The sequence below is a fragment of the Seriola lalandi genome, unplaced genomic scaffold (genome assembly GCF_002814215.2).
Source record: "Seriola lalandi dorsalis isolate HSWRI2012SDOR001 ecotype SW California unplaced genomic scaffold, Sedor1 jcf7180002054675, whole genome shotgun sequence".
NCBI classification, from domain to species: Eukaryota; Metazoa; Chordata; class Actinopteri; order Carangiformes; family Carangidae; genus Seriola; species Seriola lalandi.
Window position 1 is genome coordinate 313,655 of NW_019525228.1, and position 18,692 is coordinate 332,346.

The window sequence follows — 18,692 nt, forward strand, 5'->3', positions numbered from 1 at the left end:
TGCTTGGAAAGCATTAGATGTGTGCTGTGTGCAAGGCAAAGTACTTCAATATGAAAGTTACTTTAATATGTACTCCAGCACCGGCCTGCTCTTACATTTATCCATGTTATTCCTGGACTTCCACTCCTCCATGATGCCTTACACAACCACCGTCTCTTTCCTCTCTGCACACACTCACAGCTTCTCAATATTACTCCACAACACCCAGCATCATCCCACACAGGCTGAAGCTGCCTCACCTCAGCATCCCACACACTCTGCTCTCTCTGCAGCACAGGCCTCTGAGTGAAGCTGCTGGAGCATCTGAGCGTTGTCTTTGGACACGCTTACTGATGTGCACAGTTCATTGTTATGGTGAGGGATAGTTACATCTTCTGCACAGCTAAGAAAACTAATTTCATTGTTTTAAAATGATAACATTCAGCGTTATTCAATATTATAACATATGGGATAATGTATTAAAAATCATGCTGTGGGGAAACCTGCTGCTTTGATCTTCAACCCAAACCTGAAGAAGCAGCAGCTCTCCTTCTCAGTGATATCAGGGGTCTGACTGGTCCTGGTTTATGATCAGATGAGATCTTGTGTGGGATTCTCATCCAATCAATAAGGTCTGCTGAGGGATTTTTATTGTTGCAATGAACTGTAGCTCTGCACCAGAAAGATTTAAAACCCGTGATGCTACACACTGTACATCACTAATAAATTATCTGTATTTATCATTATATAGTGTTAATCAGAAACCTATCATCCGTGACTGAGTTGATGGATGTGGAACTGGGTTGAAAGTTGGGGATGTGGTGGTTTAGGTTTAAGGTGTCGTGAGAACATTAATTAAAATAGACTTGACTTAAAAGTTGTTGGACTAAAAATCAACATTTTGAGGGTAAATCTCCAGTTGACGCTGTGTCCTCAGTTATTTTCACCTGTTGTGAACCACAGCTGTACAGATCAAAAAATTATAAATAAGACTTTTTAAACAAATCATTATTTTAAAAACCCTCTGATGAAAACCCAGTGTTTCACCTCGTTAACGTCCATATGATGTTTTTATATAACACAGACACATGATGATGAAATAATCATCAACACCATGACTCAGTGTTTCCACCTTGACCTGCAGTGAACCAATCAGTCTCATAAACAGATTCAGGGTTTCATACGTCACAGACCTGAGGAACCAATCCTGTCAGCTGGTGGGGACGGGGGGCGGGGCTAAATACACCTGAAACCTCATCATTACAGAGAGAGAGAGAGTTAGCATTAGCACAACTGCTAACACTGTGTCAGACACTGTCAGTTACAAGATAACAAACAACATAAACAAATAAAAGATGCTAACTAGCTTACGGTTCTGACGAGATGCTAGCTAGCTAACTTTTCTGAGAAGATGCTAACTAGCTAACGGTTCTGACCCGTCTGCTAGTCTCTGGTTCTGGTCTCAGACTCCTCCTCTGAGTCTGGGTCTGACTGAGTCTCTCTGATGTTTCCTCCTCTCACCATCTTGATGCTCTCTGCTCTTTCACCTGTCCACCTGGAGCCAGCAGGTGGTGGGCGGGGCTCAAGGCCTGATCCAGATTTCTCAACCAGGAAGTGAGAGGAGATGAAAACCATGTTAAACTAAATATGAATCAAAGCAGAGGATTTTTACAGAGTTTAAAACACGTCTGAAGATGAACTTGTAAAAGGTGGAAAGTGTCTCGATGGTCAGACTTAAAATTTGTTGCATTAACAAAATGCAAAACAAACAGCTCAAAAACTGCAACTTATGTTTGTTATTAACTTTTAAAATAATGTGTTCGGTTTTTTCCATAAGGAAGTGATTCCTGTTTTTCAAATCACTTCACTTTTTTTTGCAACGCATTTCTTCTTTTGCCAGTTGGAGTTACTTGCGCCGCAGTCGGCCCGTCATCAGACAGAGGGTTGTAACCCACCGCTTCATAAAGTCTCTCATGCATAACTCCATTCATGTCATATATGTATTAGTATAGAGCTATAGATGTATAGAGCTGCTGTCCGTCCTCCTGAGACCATAATGAATAGAAGCTGGGTGTTATAGAAAGTAATTTATTACACAAACCAAAGCTAGTTTACAAATACAGTTTCCAGTCCTGTGCGTGTGTATAGTCTAGTATGAACAAACCCACATTTCATATTTACAGACGTTGCATACAGCTTGGTTTTCCTGTTCCTTTGTTTACATCACTGCTTCAGCGTCCAAAAATCTGAATTTAAAAACACAATAAAAACAAGAAATAAAAATGATTTGTACATAATGAGGCGACTTAATTTGTTTTTCCTTTTCGTCTTTTCAGCCATGTTTGTGTTCCAAACAAACAAACAGAAAAAGAGCCAGCACACGTGGTCCTAGTGATGCTCTAGACAGGCAGCCGAGGGGCCAGCCTTTCTCCTGACTGCCTAACAACAGCATTTGGCAGGGATGATTGACGGGTCGTTACAACCAATTGTAAATCATCAGAAAGATTCAGGTAAAGCACAAAAAGAAGAATAAACTAAAGCGACAACATGTAAGCAGTCCCCTAGTCTTCCACCTCCTATTTTTAAATACTGATAGACAACATATTTATGACTTTTTTTCTTTTTTTGAAGCAGGAAATTAAAGTATAAAAACAACAACACAAACTAGGTTTCTGGAACAGGCTCCTCCCTGTAGGCCAGGAAGAAGAACAGGAGGGTACAACACTGTCGAGAGCCTCAGTCTGGCTTTAAAACACACAGAGAAGTCAGGGAAGGTCGGCGCCTCATCAATCCTCAAACACAACGGCCACCGTCACGTTTCTAAAAATAAAAGACCTTTACAAAATCCCCCAAACACACGGCAGGTGGTTAATCGTCGCTCCGCTCGTTAGTGACGTAGATTACCTGCATGCTTTACTCCAAATCTATCCCACTGCCCAACCTGAATATTCTGGCATTTCCACGCACAGTCTTCTGGGTAAAAAGGTCATGTTTGTCTTTACCTGTTGGAGCAGATGTCAGACGGCAACAGTGAAACCAGTGAAAGGCAGACATGGAAATGATGGACGACATGGTTCATCACAGGCACCTTTTTATCTCCCTCAGACGTCAACTAATTCTGGTTTTGGTACATTTGATTTTTATACGTCTACACACACACACACACACAAAAAAAAAAAGAATAGTCGTTCATCCCAAATAAGGAGATCAGTGGTGTGCATGTAAACAATACTCTCCTCTCCTTGTTCTTTGTCCTGGTCTGAAACCAGGGGAAGATGAGCACCAGCAGTCAGCTATGTGGAACAGGAAGGGGTGGAGGGCCGAGGCGCGGACAGGAAGTTACCTGTGTCAGAGTGGGACCATGTTCACCTGCCACTTCCACTGATTTAGACTGTGTTTAATGTTACAGAAGCTTCAGGTGAGAGCTGACGAATCAAATACAGGAAAGATTTAATGTGTCGCCCTGACAGAAGGAGGGGGGGGTCACTTTACTCCGCCGCCCTCGACAGCACTGCAGTGGAAAGAAGTCTAATATTTAAAGATCAGAGGATCACACACCAGTAACTTCAACTTAAACCCAGCGCTGTTCAACCTGTTTATCCACTAATAACAGGATTCTCTGCTGGGTGACAAACAGATGATCTCAGTGTGTTTGTCTGTTAGCACAGGATTAGCCACCGTGAGACTGAACGGCACTGAGCTGAACATGTGAGGCTGTTAACTCCACGCCTCTCTGATAATGCAACACGCAGCACCTGAGCACCTGACGGCACATGACCACGTGTTCGATGACGACAACAACCGTCTAAACGGCTCATTTTGCAAGAGAAAATTATTTTCTGGTTCTTGACTTGAACTTTAAAACCAAATGCGTTGAAAGCAGCGGTTTGAGGAGCGCTTGATTCACGGAGTTTACAGCTGATTTGTCTCCTTTAGTTGAAATAACCTGTCCAGGTAACTACAGAATATACGCTGTCAGCTGGATGTAGGAAACGGTTTAGTCCTGGTTTGGTGTTTACGGTCTCATCATGGTCACACCCTCATCCCTTCACCTGTCCAGCTCCACCACAAACACCTGGTGAGGCTTCCCATAATTCAGCAGCACCTCCATCAGTTTAACCATCAGATAGACACAGAGAGAGGATCGGGATCTCCTGGTCTTCATCAGTGTAAGTGGCGTGTGACACTTGAAGGCTGGTGTTAACGTCCCACAGGTAAAAGAGCCCAATGGTTTAAAACAGCGGCCGTCGTTTCCTGCTCCTCCTCGTCCCCCGCCCCTCCATCCACCCACCCACCCCTGTCAATCAAAGCTTCCCAAACCCAAGTCCCAGGGTAAATTCAGTCCAACAAACAGCCATTTTACAGCGGTAGTAGTTTACTGCTTTTCCTCCCCTCCCCCCTCCCTCTCCCGTCTAATAACCCCTCAGTCCCTCCCGAGTCCCTGCCCCGTGTACAGTAGCCCAGGGTGAAAACAGTCCAAATATGTCGGCCATTTTACAGCAGTACACATTTATTGCTCTTCTTCCCGCGGCGGGCCTGCAGCGCCGCCCTGGTGGCCATCTCGAACACCTCCCGCACACCGTCCTTGGTCTTAGCGGAACACTCCATGTAACCGAACGCTGCGATTCGTCCGGCCATGTCCCGCCCCTCCTCTGACTTTACCGGCTCCTATTGGACGAGGAGAAAAGCGACAGTTTGGTTTAGGAACGTTCACTGACCTCAACATTCACAAGTCTTTAAAACACAAGCTAATAAAGTGAAAACATTTTAACAACTGCTCAGAGCTTCAGTCAGAGACACGGAGCAGAGGGAAAGTGTTTCTGTCTTAACCTTCACACAAGGTGAAACTGTGAGGGAACACTTCCTGCATTAGAAAGAGAATTACACGTTTGTCTGTTTCGTCTTGATAAACGTTTTATTCATATTAAACAATCTCAATATTTACAATGTTCCAAACTGTGTCTCAGATTTCACACTGAGTGACATTTACTCGAGTTTGTGTCGGGTCTCAGAAAACTTCTTAAAGTTTATTTTAAAGTAAGTTTCTAGAAAAGACAATGAAAAAGAACCATGAACAGGAAGAGCGGGATCTTTGCTCTATGACAAAATTATTGATTTGAGAAAATAAAATCAGGCCTACAGGGCGTTGCATACTTAATCAATTTTTTCCAATATGTAGTAAATTGTTCTAATTTATAATTAACAAATGCTTATCTCCATTATAATCTCCATCCACACATTTAAAGTCCAGTTCCTGGTGAGATTCTTTTTACCAGCCTCCAACAGGATGTTCTTTAAATATTAATCTCTTTTAGTCCTGAGTAAATAACCAAAATGTATATTCTTAATTTCTAGAGGGATTTCACATTGAAAAAGGTTTTCAGATGTGTAGAATCCATTATTTGAAGTACTAGAAACAGAAAGGAGACAGAGCTGATAAATTCAGAGACGTGTCTAAAAAGAAGGATGCAGGTACCTGCTTCATCTTGGCCAGCTCTCGGCGCGTGTGCTCATCGTTACGCAGGTCTTTCTTGTTTCCTACAAGGATGATGGGAACGTTGGGACAGAAGTGTTTGACTTCTGGAGTCCACTTCTCTGGAATATTTTCTGTGGAAGAAAGAACGCATGTGATGAAGTGATGAATCTCTACTGTATTTACATTTTTCCAGCTGATGGATAAACTTTCTAACAGGAGACGACGGCGGCTGAATGAAGGAAAAAGTGACACGACTCTATTTAACAGTATTTGCATATTTTCCACTGTTTCTGCATTAGGCCTCATCCTGCTCTGTGACGTCTGAAGAAAAAAGAAAAAACAAGGTCAAAATTGTCTTTTGTGAGGTCACACTGACCATGACCTTTGACCTTAAAACACCAAAATCTAATCAGTTCATCCTTGAATCCTGGTGAATGTTTGTGCCCAATTTGAAGAAGTTCCCTCAACGCGTTACTGAGGTATCGTGTCCACGAGAATGAGATGGACGACTGGACACCCTGAAAACAATATGGCTGCTCTGACTGTCGCCGGCGCGGAGGGAGAAAAACGGAAAATGCTAATAACTAAGTAAATATTCATAAAATGAAATGCTGATAAAAGTTCCTTTTGCCACAACTGAAAAAAAAGTCACAGTGACTGACAATGGAACATTTGAATAAAAGCAGTTTGATGGCACAGCAGAAACGCTTATCTTTACGTGAGTTAACAGTTAAATCAGAGGAATCCAGAAATGTGATTAGTCTAACAGTTACCACGTAATTTAATTTAAAACGCGAGTCGCTGCAGAGATAATTCTGCTTCTAAAGAACAGAACTAAACCACAGCCTCCAGCCTCAGCTCCGAGGATCCAGAGTTAAAATCTGCCGCTTTAAACAGAAACGTAAAGTCTGAACACTGGTCATGTAAGACGACTCTGAACAATGAGCCTTTGTTTTATTACAGCTGTAACTTCCTCTCATTTCATTCTGTTTAATTAACGTGTGGCGCTTCAATCATCTGCAGCTTTTATCGCCTCGTTTTATGAAAAGCCATTTCCATATGATCAGAGAAGTGCTGTTCATCATCATTAGGAGAGGACGTGTTCCAGTTTTACAGCGTGGCCGCATGCCACTGCATCACAAGTGATTTGTGTCGGTGTGTTGATGTGTGGAAGCTAATGTAAGCAGTTCCCCTACGAGTGGCCACAACAGGATGAACAGACGGGCCGCAAATAACCTGTTGTGAAAACGGAAAGATGGAGGGAGTGTATTGGAAGGGGAGATGTGCATGAATGGATACAGGTGTGTGTCTGTGTATATGGGTACATTTTTTTTCAGTAAAAAAAAAAAAAAAAAAAAAAAGGTTTAAATTCACGAAAATATTCCATATGACAACAAATGAAATTATATATATATATATATATTATTCATCTAAAATCACTTAATTTAACATTTTCATTTGAATTTATGTGAAGAACATTCCTTATATTTGAACTATTGTAATAAATATTCTTCTATTGTGTATTTTAAAACTGGCCTTATATGTCATTGACCTGTGTGTGTGTGTGCGCATGCGTGTGTGTGTGTGTGCGTGCGTGCACTCACCCAAGCTGTCAGGGCTGTCTATGGAGAAGCACATGAGGATGACGTCAGTGTCTGGATAGGAAAGAGGTCTCAGCCTGTCATAGTCCTCCTGACCAGCTGTGTCCCAGAGAGCCAACTCCACCTGACACACACACACACACACACACACACACACACACACACACAATCACACACACACAATCACACAATCAAACACACACACACACACACACACAGTAAAGAGGCAGACGGACAAGGAGTGTGGAGAAATGAGGAAGGAGAAAGAAGTGGAAGAAAAAATCAGGAGGTAGAGAAGTTAATAAACCTTGTCAAATCCTCAACACGACTTTCACAGTGAAGCCAGAGAATAATCGAGATAATCAACAAAGATCTGCAGTGAGACTCGTCCTCAACAGGAACTATTAAAAGGACAGATTTATTTTCTTATTCCACAAAAACAAACAAGTGCATCCTACAGGCAAAAGAGTTCTGACTATAAAGTGGAAAGCAAGGAATTAAACATGATAAACTTCAGGGTGAATATAATCTTAAATGTTGCAGTCCTGTTTAATGATCTAAATATAAGATTTTGTTTAATTATTCACATTTAAATGTAACTGAATTAAGGTACAATTAAAATCTAAGCTGTGAAGTTGAATCTGAATCTCTGGATTTAGACTTTGGCTGTTTTTTATCTGGAAAATCTTGATTTAGTCCCTTCATTCATAAATAGCAGAGCTGACGTCATCAGATGGTTTGGTCCATGATTCGGACTGTTAACCTCATTTTAAATTCATTACCAATTTGTTAAAGCAATTTCTGGGTCATTTACACTTTTATAGCTTTTAAGTCATTCAGAACATGAACATAAATATGAAAATGTTAACCCGTTTTGTGGCTTCACTTAAATTAAGATTCGTCGCAGTATCATATAATTTAAATATACTGATGTTCAATCTTTGTTCATTCCTACTAAATAATCTGAACTGAATAATTCTTATTGGTGGCACATGACGGTGTAAAGCGCGAGCGACCTCTCTGAGCGGACTGCAGGGACAAACGGGGAAAGGAAACCAGATCGAGAAGTTTGGAAAAGTGTGACACTCGAGGAGAAGTAGCCCGAGTCGTCCCCAGCAGCACAGAGGGTCAGAAATCAATGAGCCAATAAAGACTCCACGTCCCACAATCCCATTAACCCAAAATGAGGTCAGGGTGTGTGGGTTGGTGACTGATGAGTCGGGCTGGGTGCGACACACTTACAGAACATCCCCAACCTGAGAGTCACAAGGAGTTAAAATTAATATCCCTCTCACTTCTGGGTTACTGCAGATTTTTACAAGAGTCACGAACAATCCAGACCCTGTAATGTGCTGATTTTTTTTTTATTATTAATTTGAAGGCCTGTGACTAACTCAACCAAAGCAATCTCTAAAAAAAAAGAAAAATGAGAAGAAAGAAACCGATGACTGCTGCAGTGTGAGGGAGGATGTGGAAATGGAGCAGTACAGTTTTATCAACACTCACTTGGCCCAGAAGGTAGAATTAAAGCGTTGAGCATGATTAAGCACCAAGGGAACAAAATGAGCCCTGATACCAGGACAAAAACTGCTTCTGAAACTAAATGAAGCAGCGACCTGTCGTGACGCTTTGGAAACACGTGTACAGCTCAATGGTGTCAGAGAAAGGTGCAAATTCTCTGAGGATTTTAATCATTTGTAGTATTCTGCTTAGAAACAGTCACTCAAATACATGTACCCTGAGACTCCGCTCTGACACATTAGATGGGACAGGCCAATAGTAGTGACAGAATCATTGCAGCTGTCTCACCTGTTTGCCGTCCACCTCTATGTCGGCGACGTAGTTCTCGAACACGGTGGGGACGTAGACCTCGGGGAACTGGTCCTTGCTGAAGACGATCAGGAGGCAGGTCTTCCCACAAGCTCCATCCCCCACTATCACCAACTTCTTACGGATGGCTGCCATCCCTGCTGGAGGACACAGTGGAGGAGGCAACAGTTAGAATAAAGCAGAATCAGAAGAGAAACTACAGCGTTTGACAGATAAAATAAACCATCCTGTGCACAAATAAAACTAAATGAACAGTCAACTTAATGCCTCATCGGCCTATCTTAAGGCGTGGCTGAGATAACATGTTCACAGACAGACAACCCAACAACATGACGCCTCCGGCCACGGCTGTTACCAAGGAGACATAAAAAAACAAAACATGAAAGTAACGGTTGGTATTTGTTGCATGACAGCATCAATGTGTAGTGATGCAGGTGCAGGTGCACCATGCAACACTATGACACATTTAACCGCGTAGCTGGAAAGCAGCAGCTCTGGGGGGGGGGGAGATGATGAATGGAACAAAAATTTCCAAGGTCACAATGATGGTCGTGTTTGTGGTTAAAGGTTTTTGTTGAAATGAGGAAGGTTTGAAACCTTGAGGCTACAGGGAACACTTCGTACTTGGGCTCAAATCACAAGAAAATTCTGCAGAAGATCATTAAAATAAGTTGTTTTGCAATTATTTTGGCAGATATTGCAATTTCAGTTGAAAGGATCATTGTTGCAAACAAACATGCTCCTTTACGTCTGGAAGTATGATCTGTAGGTAGGTTCCTGTCCCGTCCTCACACAGGCTTCAACATACAAGAATAGTCATGTCACAGCACAACATGTGAGCTACCAGGAAGTACAATTTCGCCTTTGTTCCAGTAATTCATGACAGTAACAGACCAACAGACAGTGTGGGTGTGAGAGAATGAGCTTGCCAAATTGAGTTAAGGGAAGTTGGGGCAAATGAGTGACATGTAGTGTGCCAACAGCTGAGAGCAGCTTGGATCTCTCCATATTGGGAAATGACACTCACCAGAAAGCCACAAACAGGAAATACGTTCTATTGAACTGGACTGACTTCATGTACTTTACATTTTACCAACGACAGTCTGATCAAAACACAAAACAGGAAAACAGCAATTTCCCTTTATACATGAACAGGAACTGAGCCCAGAAAGCTCCTGTTGTTGGGTGTTGAAAACGCAGACACAATCACTTTATTCACCGAGTTCACATCAAACACACGTCATGTCATGACGGCACCACCGCGCTAACACGGTACATGTGCCGTGTACTTACTATCCTGACAAGGACAACAGGCGCTCACACACAGAGGAGGTAATAAATCATATCCCTGAATGGTTATTTCCTCCTGCAGCACTGTGCGGTGTCAGTCACATTTCTCTACCCTGCAATCTCCATCACAGTGAGTCAGCTGGGGGTGTGGTGGAGAGCAGACTCCTCACACCTCTCCTGTTCTCTCAGTTTTGATCTGCAGCAGGTCTGAAGCCGAAGCCACGGCCGAGGTTATAGGTTCAATTTCCTGTCACTTTGGCTTTGCTCAGAGATACCATTGGTTTTCATTCAACTATAAAACAATTTGATTTGTGGCATATTGTAAAAAACAATGACTCTGCTAAAAAAAATGTTAACATCTTGCACAGGCCTCGCATAAGAAGAGCGTTTCTGGTCCAAACCAGTCCAACTTCCTTCCTCTTCAGTTTTTTTCTTGTAAGATTTTTTAGAGTGTTTGTGTGTGTGGCTGTTTCAGCTCCTTTAAACTGTGCTGTATATATTTCCTCCAGCTTCCGGCTGTGACTGCAGTCCACTCCTGATCAAAAGCCTTTTTCTAAACAACACTGCATTTGGCCACATTTCCCCCCAACTAATGTTCCCAAACAAGACACCTGCTGTGGCACACTGGTTGCATTCACGTGTTAAAGTGTGACAACTCAATGAGCCGATTGAAACACAGACAAAAAGTTCGTTCACAATTCTTGTCAGTTACTACTCCCTATAAAATTGTCTTTTGAGTTTGGCCTTTTATTGCCCTGGGTCCCATTGGTTTGTGACCCTGAAATGCACCACAGTGCTGCGAGCATCCTATAAATGTTAGATGAATACTGTAAGTAGGACAGCAGTGTCAAAAAAGATTAAACCATTGCCTCTGTGACTCCAGGAAAAAAAGGGAAAAGACAGAAATGGGGGCAGCTTTAGCCTGGAGGTGAGTGTGTGGTCAGTGCTTGCAGTGTTTGACCGGTGGGTTAAAAGGCAATAACAATGTCCCCACGTTTCAACAAATGGCACCTTGGTGCCTGTAAATCATTAGAGCTACTAATTGTTCCTTTAGAGTTGCTTAACAGCCGACAAGAACATTCAGACTGGTAGTAAAAGAAAACAGCTTCTAGGTTTAAATTTCAGGTTACGTCCACACGACTACATTTACATTTCAAAACAGCGTTTTCAAACTGAAACGACCGACACACAGACTATCACAGCTGAAAACGCATATGTACACTGAGCATGTGCGAGCCGGTGTAAACAGGAAATAGATTATCTACTCTGCAGTTGATTAGTTGCAAAAAATCCTCTGATGGAGGAACAGCAAAGACAGCTGCAGTGTTAAAATACAGAATTTAACCTAATCAACAGCTGCTAACAAAGATAACATGGTTGTAATTCATTATCATGTTGTATTCACCGCTGGTAGTCGAGACTGATGAGAGCCAATCAGGAGCGAGCGTGGGTGTCTACGCCATAAAACATAGTCGTGTGTAGGTAGGGTCAGCAGCAGAGTAAATTTCTATGTTAAAAAAGATACAGGAAAACACTGACCAGGGGCAAAAATCAAGATATAACACAAGAGGGACAACAGGAAAATCTCCATTAGCAGTGAAGAATGTTATGTCTGAACGCACGTTGGAAAAAAAAAAACAAAAAAAACAAGGGGGGGGGCAGCACGTACGCTGATGCAGATGTAATGGCGGTAAGGTAACAATTAGCCAAATGGTCAACAGGTAGCAGGTTCATAACTTTGGACTATGTAAACTAAGCCAGCAGATGCTCCACTACAACAAGGAACTACTGGCAAAAAAAATTAATTAAAATTGTCAGTTGTCCCCAAGCTTTAAAAAAAACAAAACAAAACAAAACAAAAAAAACCCTGAGATTGTGTCTTTCTTGGGCCATATTGCCTTAAACATGCCAAGTCTGAGCTTAGTGTGTAAATGAGGAGCTGAACACGCCTGCGAGCTTCGAGCCTCTCGAAGCCGTTCTTAAGCAAAGTGTGAGTGGAAGATAAAACAAAAACATGGATGAAACTGGCTCGGAGTCAAAATATATAATTAAATATGGGTGATAATCAGAAACCACGAGCTGCATCTACACGGCACCAACCACACACATTATCATCATCGTCTTGAGCTGTTGCCAATATGTTAGTCATATCTGCCGGACGCTTTGGCAAACGGCCAGTCAGATCTCATAGTCACACTAAAATTGGACAGGGTTATAAAGCATCTGAAGTGGTGCATGTATGAAATGATGAAAGCAATGCAACAACAATTACAGCCTGAGGACAACCACGTAACTGTCTTCTTCACGGACACATGAGCTGAAATGTTACCATACACCAATGAGAAAAAAAGGCTGGTTTAAGTTGGTGGCCATAGTAACAACAAATTCAGTTGATGTGTGATGTGCTATATATAATCAAATATAAAAAAATAAATCAAAAATATAAAGTTTTTACGCGTTGATCTTTAAAAAACATTAAAAATGTTGAAAAACTCCCATCACTGTGATAAGCCATTGGTAGGAACTTGGTTTGCTATCTCAGTGTGTTTACGCGCTAAAAGATCACGTATATGGCTAAAACTGGACTATCAACATGGATAGCTGGTTAGCAACAGAAAGAGTTAGAAAGAAAAAAAAACAGATGGAGAATCGACAAGGGATCTCTCCCTTCAAACAAAAAAGAAAAATTGATCATCTGCTTTCAGTGCAATCCCAAATATTTGATCGTTAATCAAAATAAAGTGTTTAAAATGAAAATGCTTTATGTGGCCTTTGCATTGTTATGTGGTCGGATGTGGGTCGCCAACATCTTTTAAGATTTTCAAATGGGCCATGAGTTGGAGCAGGTTGGGAACCAATGTGCTAAATATTAAGAACGAGGCTGCATGTGCAAACCGACGCCCTCGTCTGCATGTTAGCAAACAACAAACCATGAGATGAAATTTAAAAAAAGACAGATAAAGACAAAGTGACGGAGATAACCAGAGAGCAACACGCCACAGTCCTGCCGTCAATGCTAATAAAAGGGTGGTGGCAGCAGGGGGAGACCTTCTTATCTGACTGATTTTTGCAATGGGGATGATTGATTTATTGCACACAAACACACACTGGACTCACTGACTATGCTCCTTTGGATAAATACTGAGGCTCTTAATTTGACAAAGCAGCTCTTCAAACTAGTTAATTAAATAAGGCACACAGTTTGTTTTAAAAACAATTCTTTGTAGGTTTTGTCCTTCAACTGAGTCTCCACCTTTGGGATTAAAGCTGAACAATTAATCAAAATACAATCTCAATATGACCTAATGCAATATCCAAATCACAGGAGCTGCATTTTTTTTAAATAATAAAAAGGTAAAGTGTGTCATTGTTAGCACCATCAGTGTTGCGGTGCTACAGAGACGCCCCGACCTACAAATCATATTCTCGAAATGTAAAGGAACGTGTTTGTTTGGTACAAAACCAACAAAAATCACATCATCGTCATTTATATTTCATTTCAGTGAAAATGACCATTCCAACTGAAATCACAATATCCTCCAAAAATGATCTCAATATGATTTTTTTTTGCATATCGTGCAGCTCTCTTTGGGGTGGAATAATCAGCATGATAAACCATTTAAACTGTCATCCTATCAAACTCAAACAGACAATATGTTTGACAACAGGCATGTCAGTCAAACCCACTCCTGTCCAGACACATGCGATCAACTAAACACTATTCATCTGCCTCATCTCGTCGTATTACACAGCTTTAACTCCATTATTAAAAATGATTAGTGTGCGCTTTATGATTCATGGGTCTGTCCTTTAGAAAACCCCACACGGTTCCATCTAAGACCTGTGTGTGTTTAGAAAAACCCCACGCAGTATGCAGGCTGGAAAAAAATCATACCCATCTTAATGGTGGTTAACTGACTGTCGGCTGGTGAATATTTCAGTTTCAGACAGAAACTTGGCATGTGCTTTTCTTCTGCCACCTGACGTGCATTTCACTGGGCGGTGTCAGAGGAGCAGAAAAAATAATTGCTCTTTACCACAGCATGCAGCACAAACGTTATGATAAAATACACTGTCAAAATATCTATTCAGTGAAGACTGGTTAGTGATATGTGCTCCCTGTTGGCTGTTGGATAAATGCAAAAGTCTGTCTCACCTACACATTGTAGACAGCAGATACAAAATTGGGGATTTTGAATCACTAAATCAACCAGATTATCATTCTGCTGAACTGAAGCACTGAATCTTCTGACCACCATAAAGGCTATTCAAATCACAAATATAATGATTAATCTCAAATTCTAAATATGATTTATACTGTGAAAGGCTGGGTTCCTTCAGAACTGGTTACTCTACTGAGCTATTATTCTTATTTACCATTTATTACTGACTGGATATCGTACCTATTGAATTAATGTTTGGACTGATGGGACAGATGTTTTTAGACCGTTTAGTTTTTCTTTTAAGGTTTAAGGATTCAGGTTTCGTGTGGCTGAAAATGTTTTTCTGTCCCATTTTCACACATTGCTATCATCATGTTTGTGCTTTTACTTGAATTTTATTATAATATAATTATTATTATTAACTATTGTCATTATTATTACTAATGAGTTACTTGACACATTCATTTCCCCTGGGGGATAAATAAAGTATATTTAAGTATGTTTAATTAAAATATATATATATATGTAAGAAGAATGAAATTCGATCCTTTTGCAATTTTTATAAGTATTATTTAATAATATTATGTGTTGAGACTTTAATCCTTATAATCAAAAAGTAAAAACTTAAATTGCTTAATTAGGTGCACCATTGAAACTAAGAAAATTACTACTAATAGATAATTACCACCAACCAGTCAAATTCTGGTCAGCCATAACTGTCTCACATTGACTGACATATATATGCGTTGGGAATAAGCCTGTGATCATAGGGAGATGTTTGACTAAATCTATCAATTAAATGAAATTGGGTTTCTATCAGCCAATCAATGTCATCTTTCTCCATTATAATGGAGGATATGGTGTTAGTTAATAGATTCAAGAGTGACATTGTGTAAAACCTCCAATAAGACCTGCCTGAGTAACAGTACAAATGCTATTCTATAGGCTTTTTTACATTGGCAAATATCATAAAATAAGCTAAATTAATTATAAAAAGAGGTTTCACTGGGCCCATGTCTAAAAATATCAAATCTGAAATGTAATGTATCCGTGCATCATGTATCCAGGCTCTAGTGTTGGAGGGGTATAAAAACCCTTTGTCAGGCAGCTGCTGAATGCCATGATGTACATGGATACATAAGAGCAGCATGTTAGTACATTATGTTATAGGACCCATGTCTAATGTTATAGATGTATGCAAGTGCTGATGTTTTTTTTTTGCAACCTCCAGCGCTTGGGGGCAAAAATAATTATAAAATTTGATCACAAAAAAGGGAGTAAATACCGTAAAAAATACTGTAATTTTACTTATCAATGTGTAGCTCGAGAGTAGTGTTGCTTTTTCCTTACACCACACAGAGCAAAAAAAACATCTTGAAAATCATGTACATTGCTGCTATTTTTCCCCAGGACCATATCAGATGTCTTAGCTTTGATTTACTAATGTATGAAAACACAAACTCTGACACACATAATTGTGTCATATCATTAATAGCAGTGATGATAGATCACCAAGCCCTATGTGGTCGAATATCTTACACTACAATGACTGGCTAGAAAACTGACTGAAGCTTAGTGTGGTATACTGGGCGTCGTAGGCAACACACAGAAGAAGTTGTGTGTCTGGCCTGAGAGAGCTCCCAGTGTTCAGTCAAACATTGTTTTTAAACCAGCGAGCCACTGGGTGGGTCACCAGAAAGATGGCGTCATCACAGAGGCAACAGATGGCTAGTGTGTCCGCAGTGGAAGAATGGGTGGGTGGCCCCGATCCAAACTAAACACCGAGCGAGACCCGCACATACGATACGTACAGTAGATAAGACTTTCAGCTAATGACAAACCCTCGTTTCAGGAAAGAGTTAAACTTAAAATCCCTCGTCAAGTAGAGACTCTATGTCTTATTATCACTGACACGTTTTAGAAGCTTCAGAACGACAAATAAATAAAATAAAAGAGTGTTGGGGTTCAAAAAAAGCAAAGTACACAGTACAGTAGTGGTTTATTAAATCTATATAGAGTTTAGCATGTTATTGGAAAATTACCATTATCAGCCATTCATGAAGTAACGCCGAGCCGTTAGGAAGCCGCCTGGTCAGCCGAGGCAAGTCAGGAAAAGAGCTTCATTGTTTGGCTCCGGCTGGCTCGCTAATTTAAGCTAGTCTTTACGGTCCAGTTTACAGACGTTACTGAAGTTAGCACAGTTTGCTAACAGCCCTCCTCAGCTCAACTGTGCGGCAAGTGCGGAAGCGGCAATAGCGATTGAGGTCGGTGTGAGGAAAAGCTAACTTGGCTACCGTTGGCTAACCCCGCTAGCTTTTAGCTTTGCTAGCACGGCCTTTCAAAGCTCCGGATAACTTTAAATAAAATAACCACGTCCGCTTCTAAACTGAAGAATATGGTAAAAGTGGCGCTTTATAATCGTTTGGTATTCAAGAAAGTAGTTTACCTGCAGTTTCTGTGGCGGGCAGTCGGGTTTTTCAGTGTTTTCGCGGGGCAGAGCTGGTTTACCGACCAGTCGAATCGCTCGCTGCTTCCTCTCGTCTCAGTCTGATACAATGAATTACTTCACGTGAGCGCGCAGCCTGGGTTTGTAGTTTGTAGCTGAGGGGGAGGGTTGACGCGGGCGCGAGCCTGAGAGCCACACCTGCGCGAGCACGACGCTTATACGAGCACTGTGGGCAGAGTTCCTGTCTCATCAGCTGTATGGAAATCTGTAACAGTAGTGCAATTATATCGAGCCATAAACACCGTATATTTTCAGACTGAGCGGGATTCTGTTTCTTTACCCACTAAGACTGAGACCTGCTACAGGTTTATAATTAGACATGCTCTAAATTATTGTTTCTTAAACTAGTAACTTTTTCAGACTGAGCGGGATTCTGTTTCTTTACCCACTAAGACTGAGACCTGCTACAGGTTTATAATTAGACATGCTCTAAATTATTGTTTCTTAAACTAGTAACTGGGATCTGAAATGAGTCACTGTAGAATATTTACTTTCATCTCAAGTACCAGCCCATGTTAGCTTTTAGGCAAACAAATGCTAAGTAACATTTGATGGAAACTATAAATGCTGTGGTTGTATCCCCACTGAGAAATAGATGGCTTTGAGCCAATGCTATTATTCTCCAAATTAGAGTTAATTAAGCACATTACAGTTCTGACAACACTGAAGATGTAACTTTCTGTCATTGAAGAGTCAACTGTCCAAGTATTAGTCTGTACCTAGTGCGCCACCTGGCGGTCAGTTTAGGTAACTACCCACGTTAAGAGAGCTAGGGGACAAATCTGAGTTAAAAATACAGTAAAAGACAAAAATACACAGGATTCAAGTATGCAATAAAAATTAGAGGTAGATAATATAAATAAATAAGTATGTTCATTTGGAAGGTGTTTTGGATGAGTCAGAGATGTACCATATATCCTGATTGCTATAGGCAGGAATGATTTTCTATGACGTTCCCTAACACAGCAGGGTTGTATGAGTCCGTTGCTGAATGTGAAATAAAGCTTAAAAGGTTTTATCTTAAAATAAAGATAAAACACTATATTTTCCTGAACAGATGGAGTTTGCCCAGTTGTCACTGAACTGTAGATGTTTACATTTCCATCTCCTGAGCACTTTAAGGATTTCTCAGGCATGTTGGTTAAAAGTTGGGATTGAAAGTTCAATCTCACCACAGTCTGTGACTGTAACTGTGTCGCCTCTCAGTCATTTTGTGAGTATATTCTAAGACCAGTGGGACAAATCTTGTCCTCAGTTTTTGACAGTGGATTGTACCGGATTATTTTTGGATACATAAAAAGAGAGTAAAATTAAAGAAGTCATTAGAGCAACCTACCTTCTATTTTTCCATTATGAACGGATCAGGACGACATTTCATTTAATTTTGGTTCAATTTAAACTTATTTCAGTCAACTGCAGAGGGACTGGTTGGTAGGCAATGTGTATTTATATTGAAATTGTCACTGTAAAGATGCTTTACTGGTATTTTTATTGTGACCAGTCATTATAGTCGTCAAAATAGGTACTTTTACAGCTTTTCTGAACATTGAGGTCGACTTACACTTGAGTAGGATATTCCAGACTCTCAATTATAAATTATTTTGTGTGATAACATTATACTGTGGCAGTCCCTGGTGCAACATATTGTATGTCAGAAAAATTGAAAGTGTAGGGTAAAAGATGACTCTCTACATCCTCTGATTCATCGTGTAAAATCCTATAATCCCACCTGTAAATACCAAGAGCACGTGTCAGCACGCACAATCTACAAATACGCAGCATGTAATTGTAGACTCAGTTTTTCTGTTAGAAATAATTGAGTAGGTCACATGGTTGTTATGGAATCA

The 18,692-nt window shown here is 40.7% G+C and overlaps 1 protein-coding gene across 2 annotated transcripts; it reads right to left on the minus strand.

The window, feature by feature from the left end:
- Window positions 1-2,051: 2,051 nt before the first annotated feature.
- On the minus strand, window positions 2,052-16,918 carry rhoab (ras homolog gene family, member Ab). 2 transcript variants are annotated; one of them, XM_023421720.2, is made up of 5 exons: window positions 16,786-16,918; window positions 8,866-9,023; window positions 7,060-7,180; window positions 5,456-5,586; window positions 2,052-4,647 (listed from the first exon to the last, which is right to left on the minus strand). In XM_023421720.2, the coding sequence occupies exons 2-5, from the start codon at window positions 9,019-9,021 to the stop codon at window positions 4,474-4,476; spliced, it is 582 nt and encodes a 193-aa protein (XP_023277488.1). In that variant the 5' UTR covers window positions 9,022-9,023; window positions 16,786-16,918; the 3' UTR covers window positions 2,052-4,473. The 2 variants fall into 2 exon arrangements, with proteins under 2 accessions (XP_023277488.1, XP_023277487.1); XM_023421719.2 differs by having other exon boundaries at window positions 8,866-9,026; window positions 16,786-16,897.
- Between the last annotated feature and the right edge of the window lie 1,774 nt (window positions 16,919-18,692).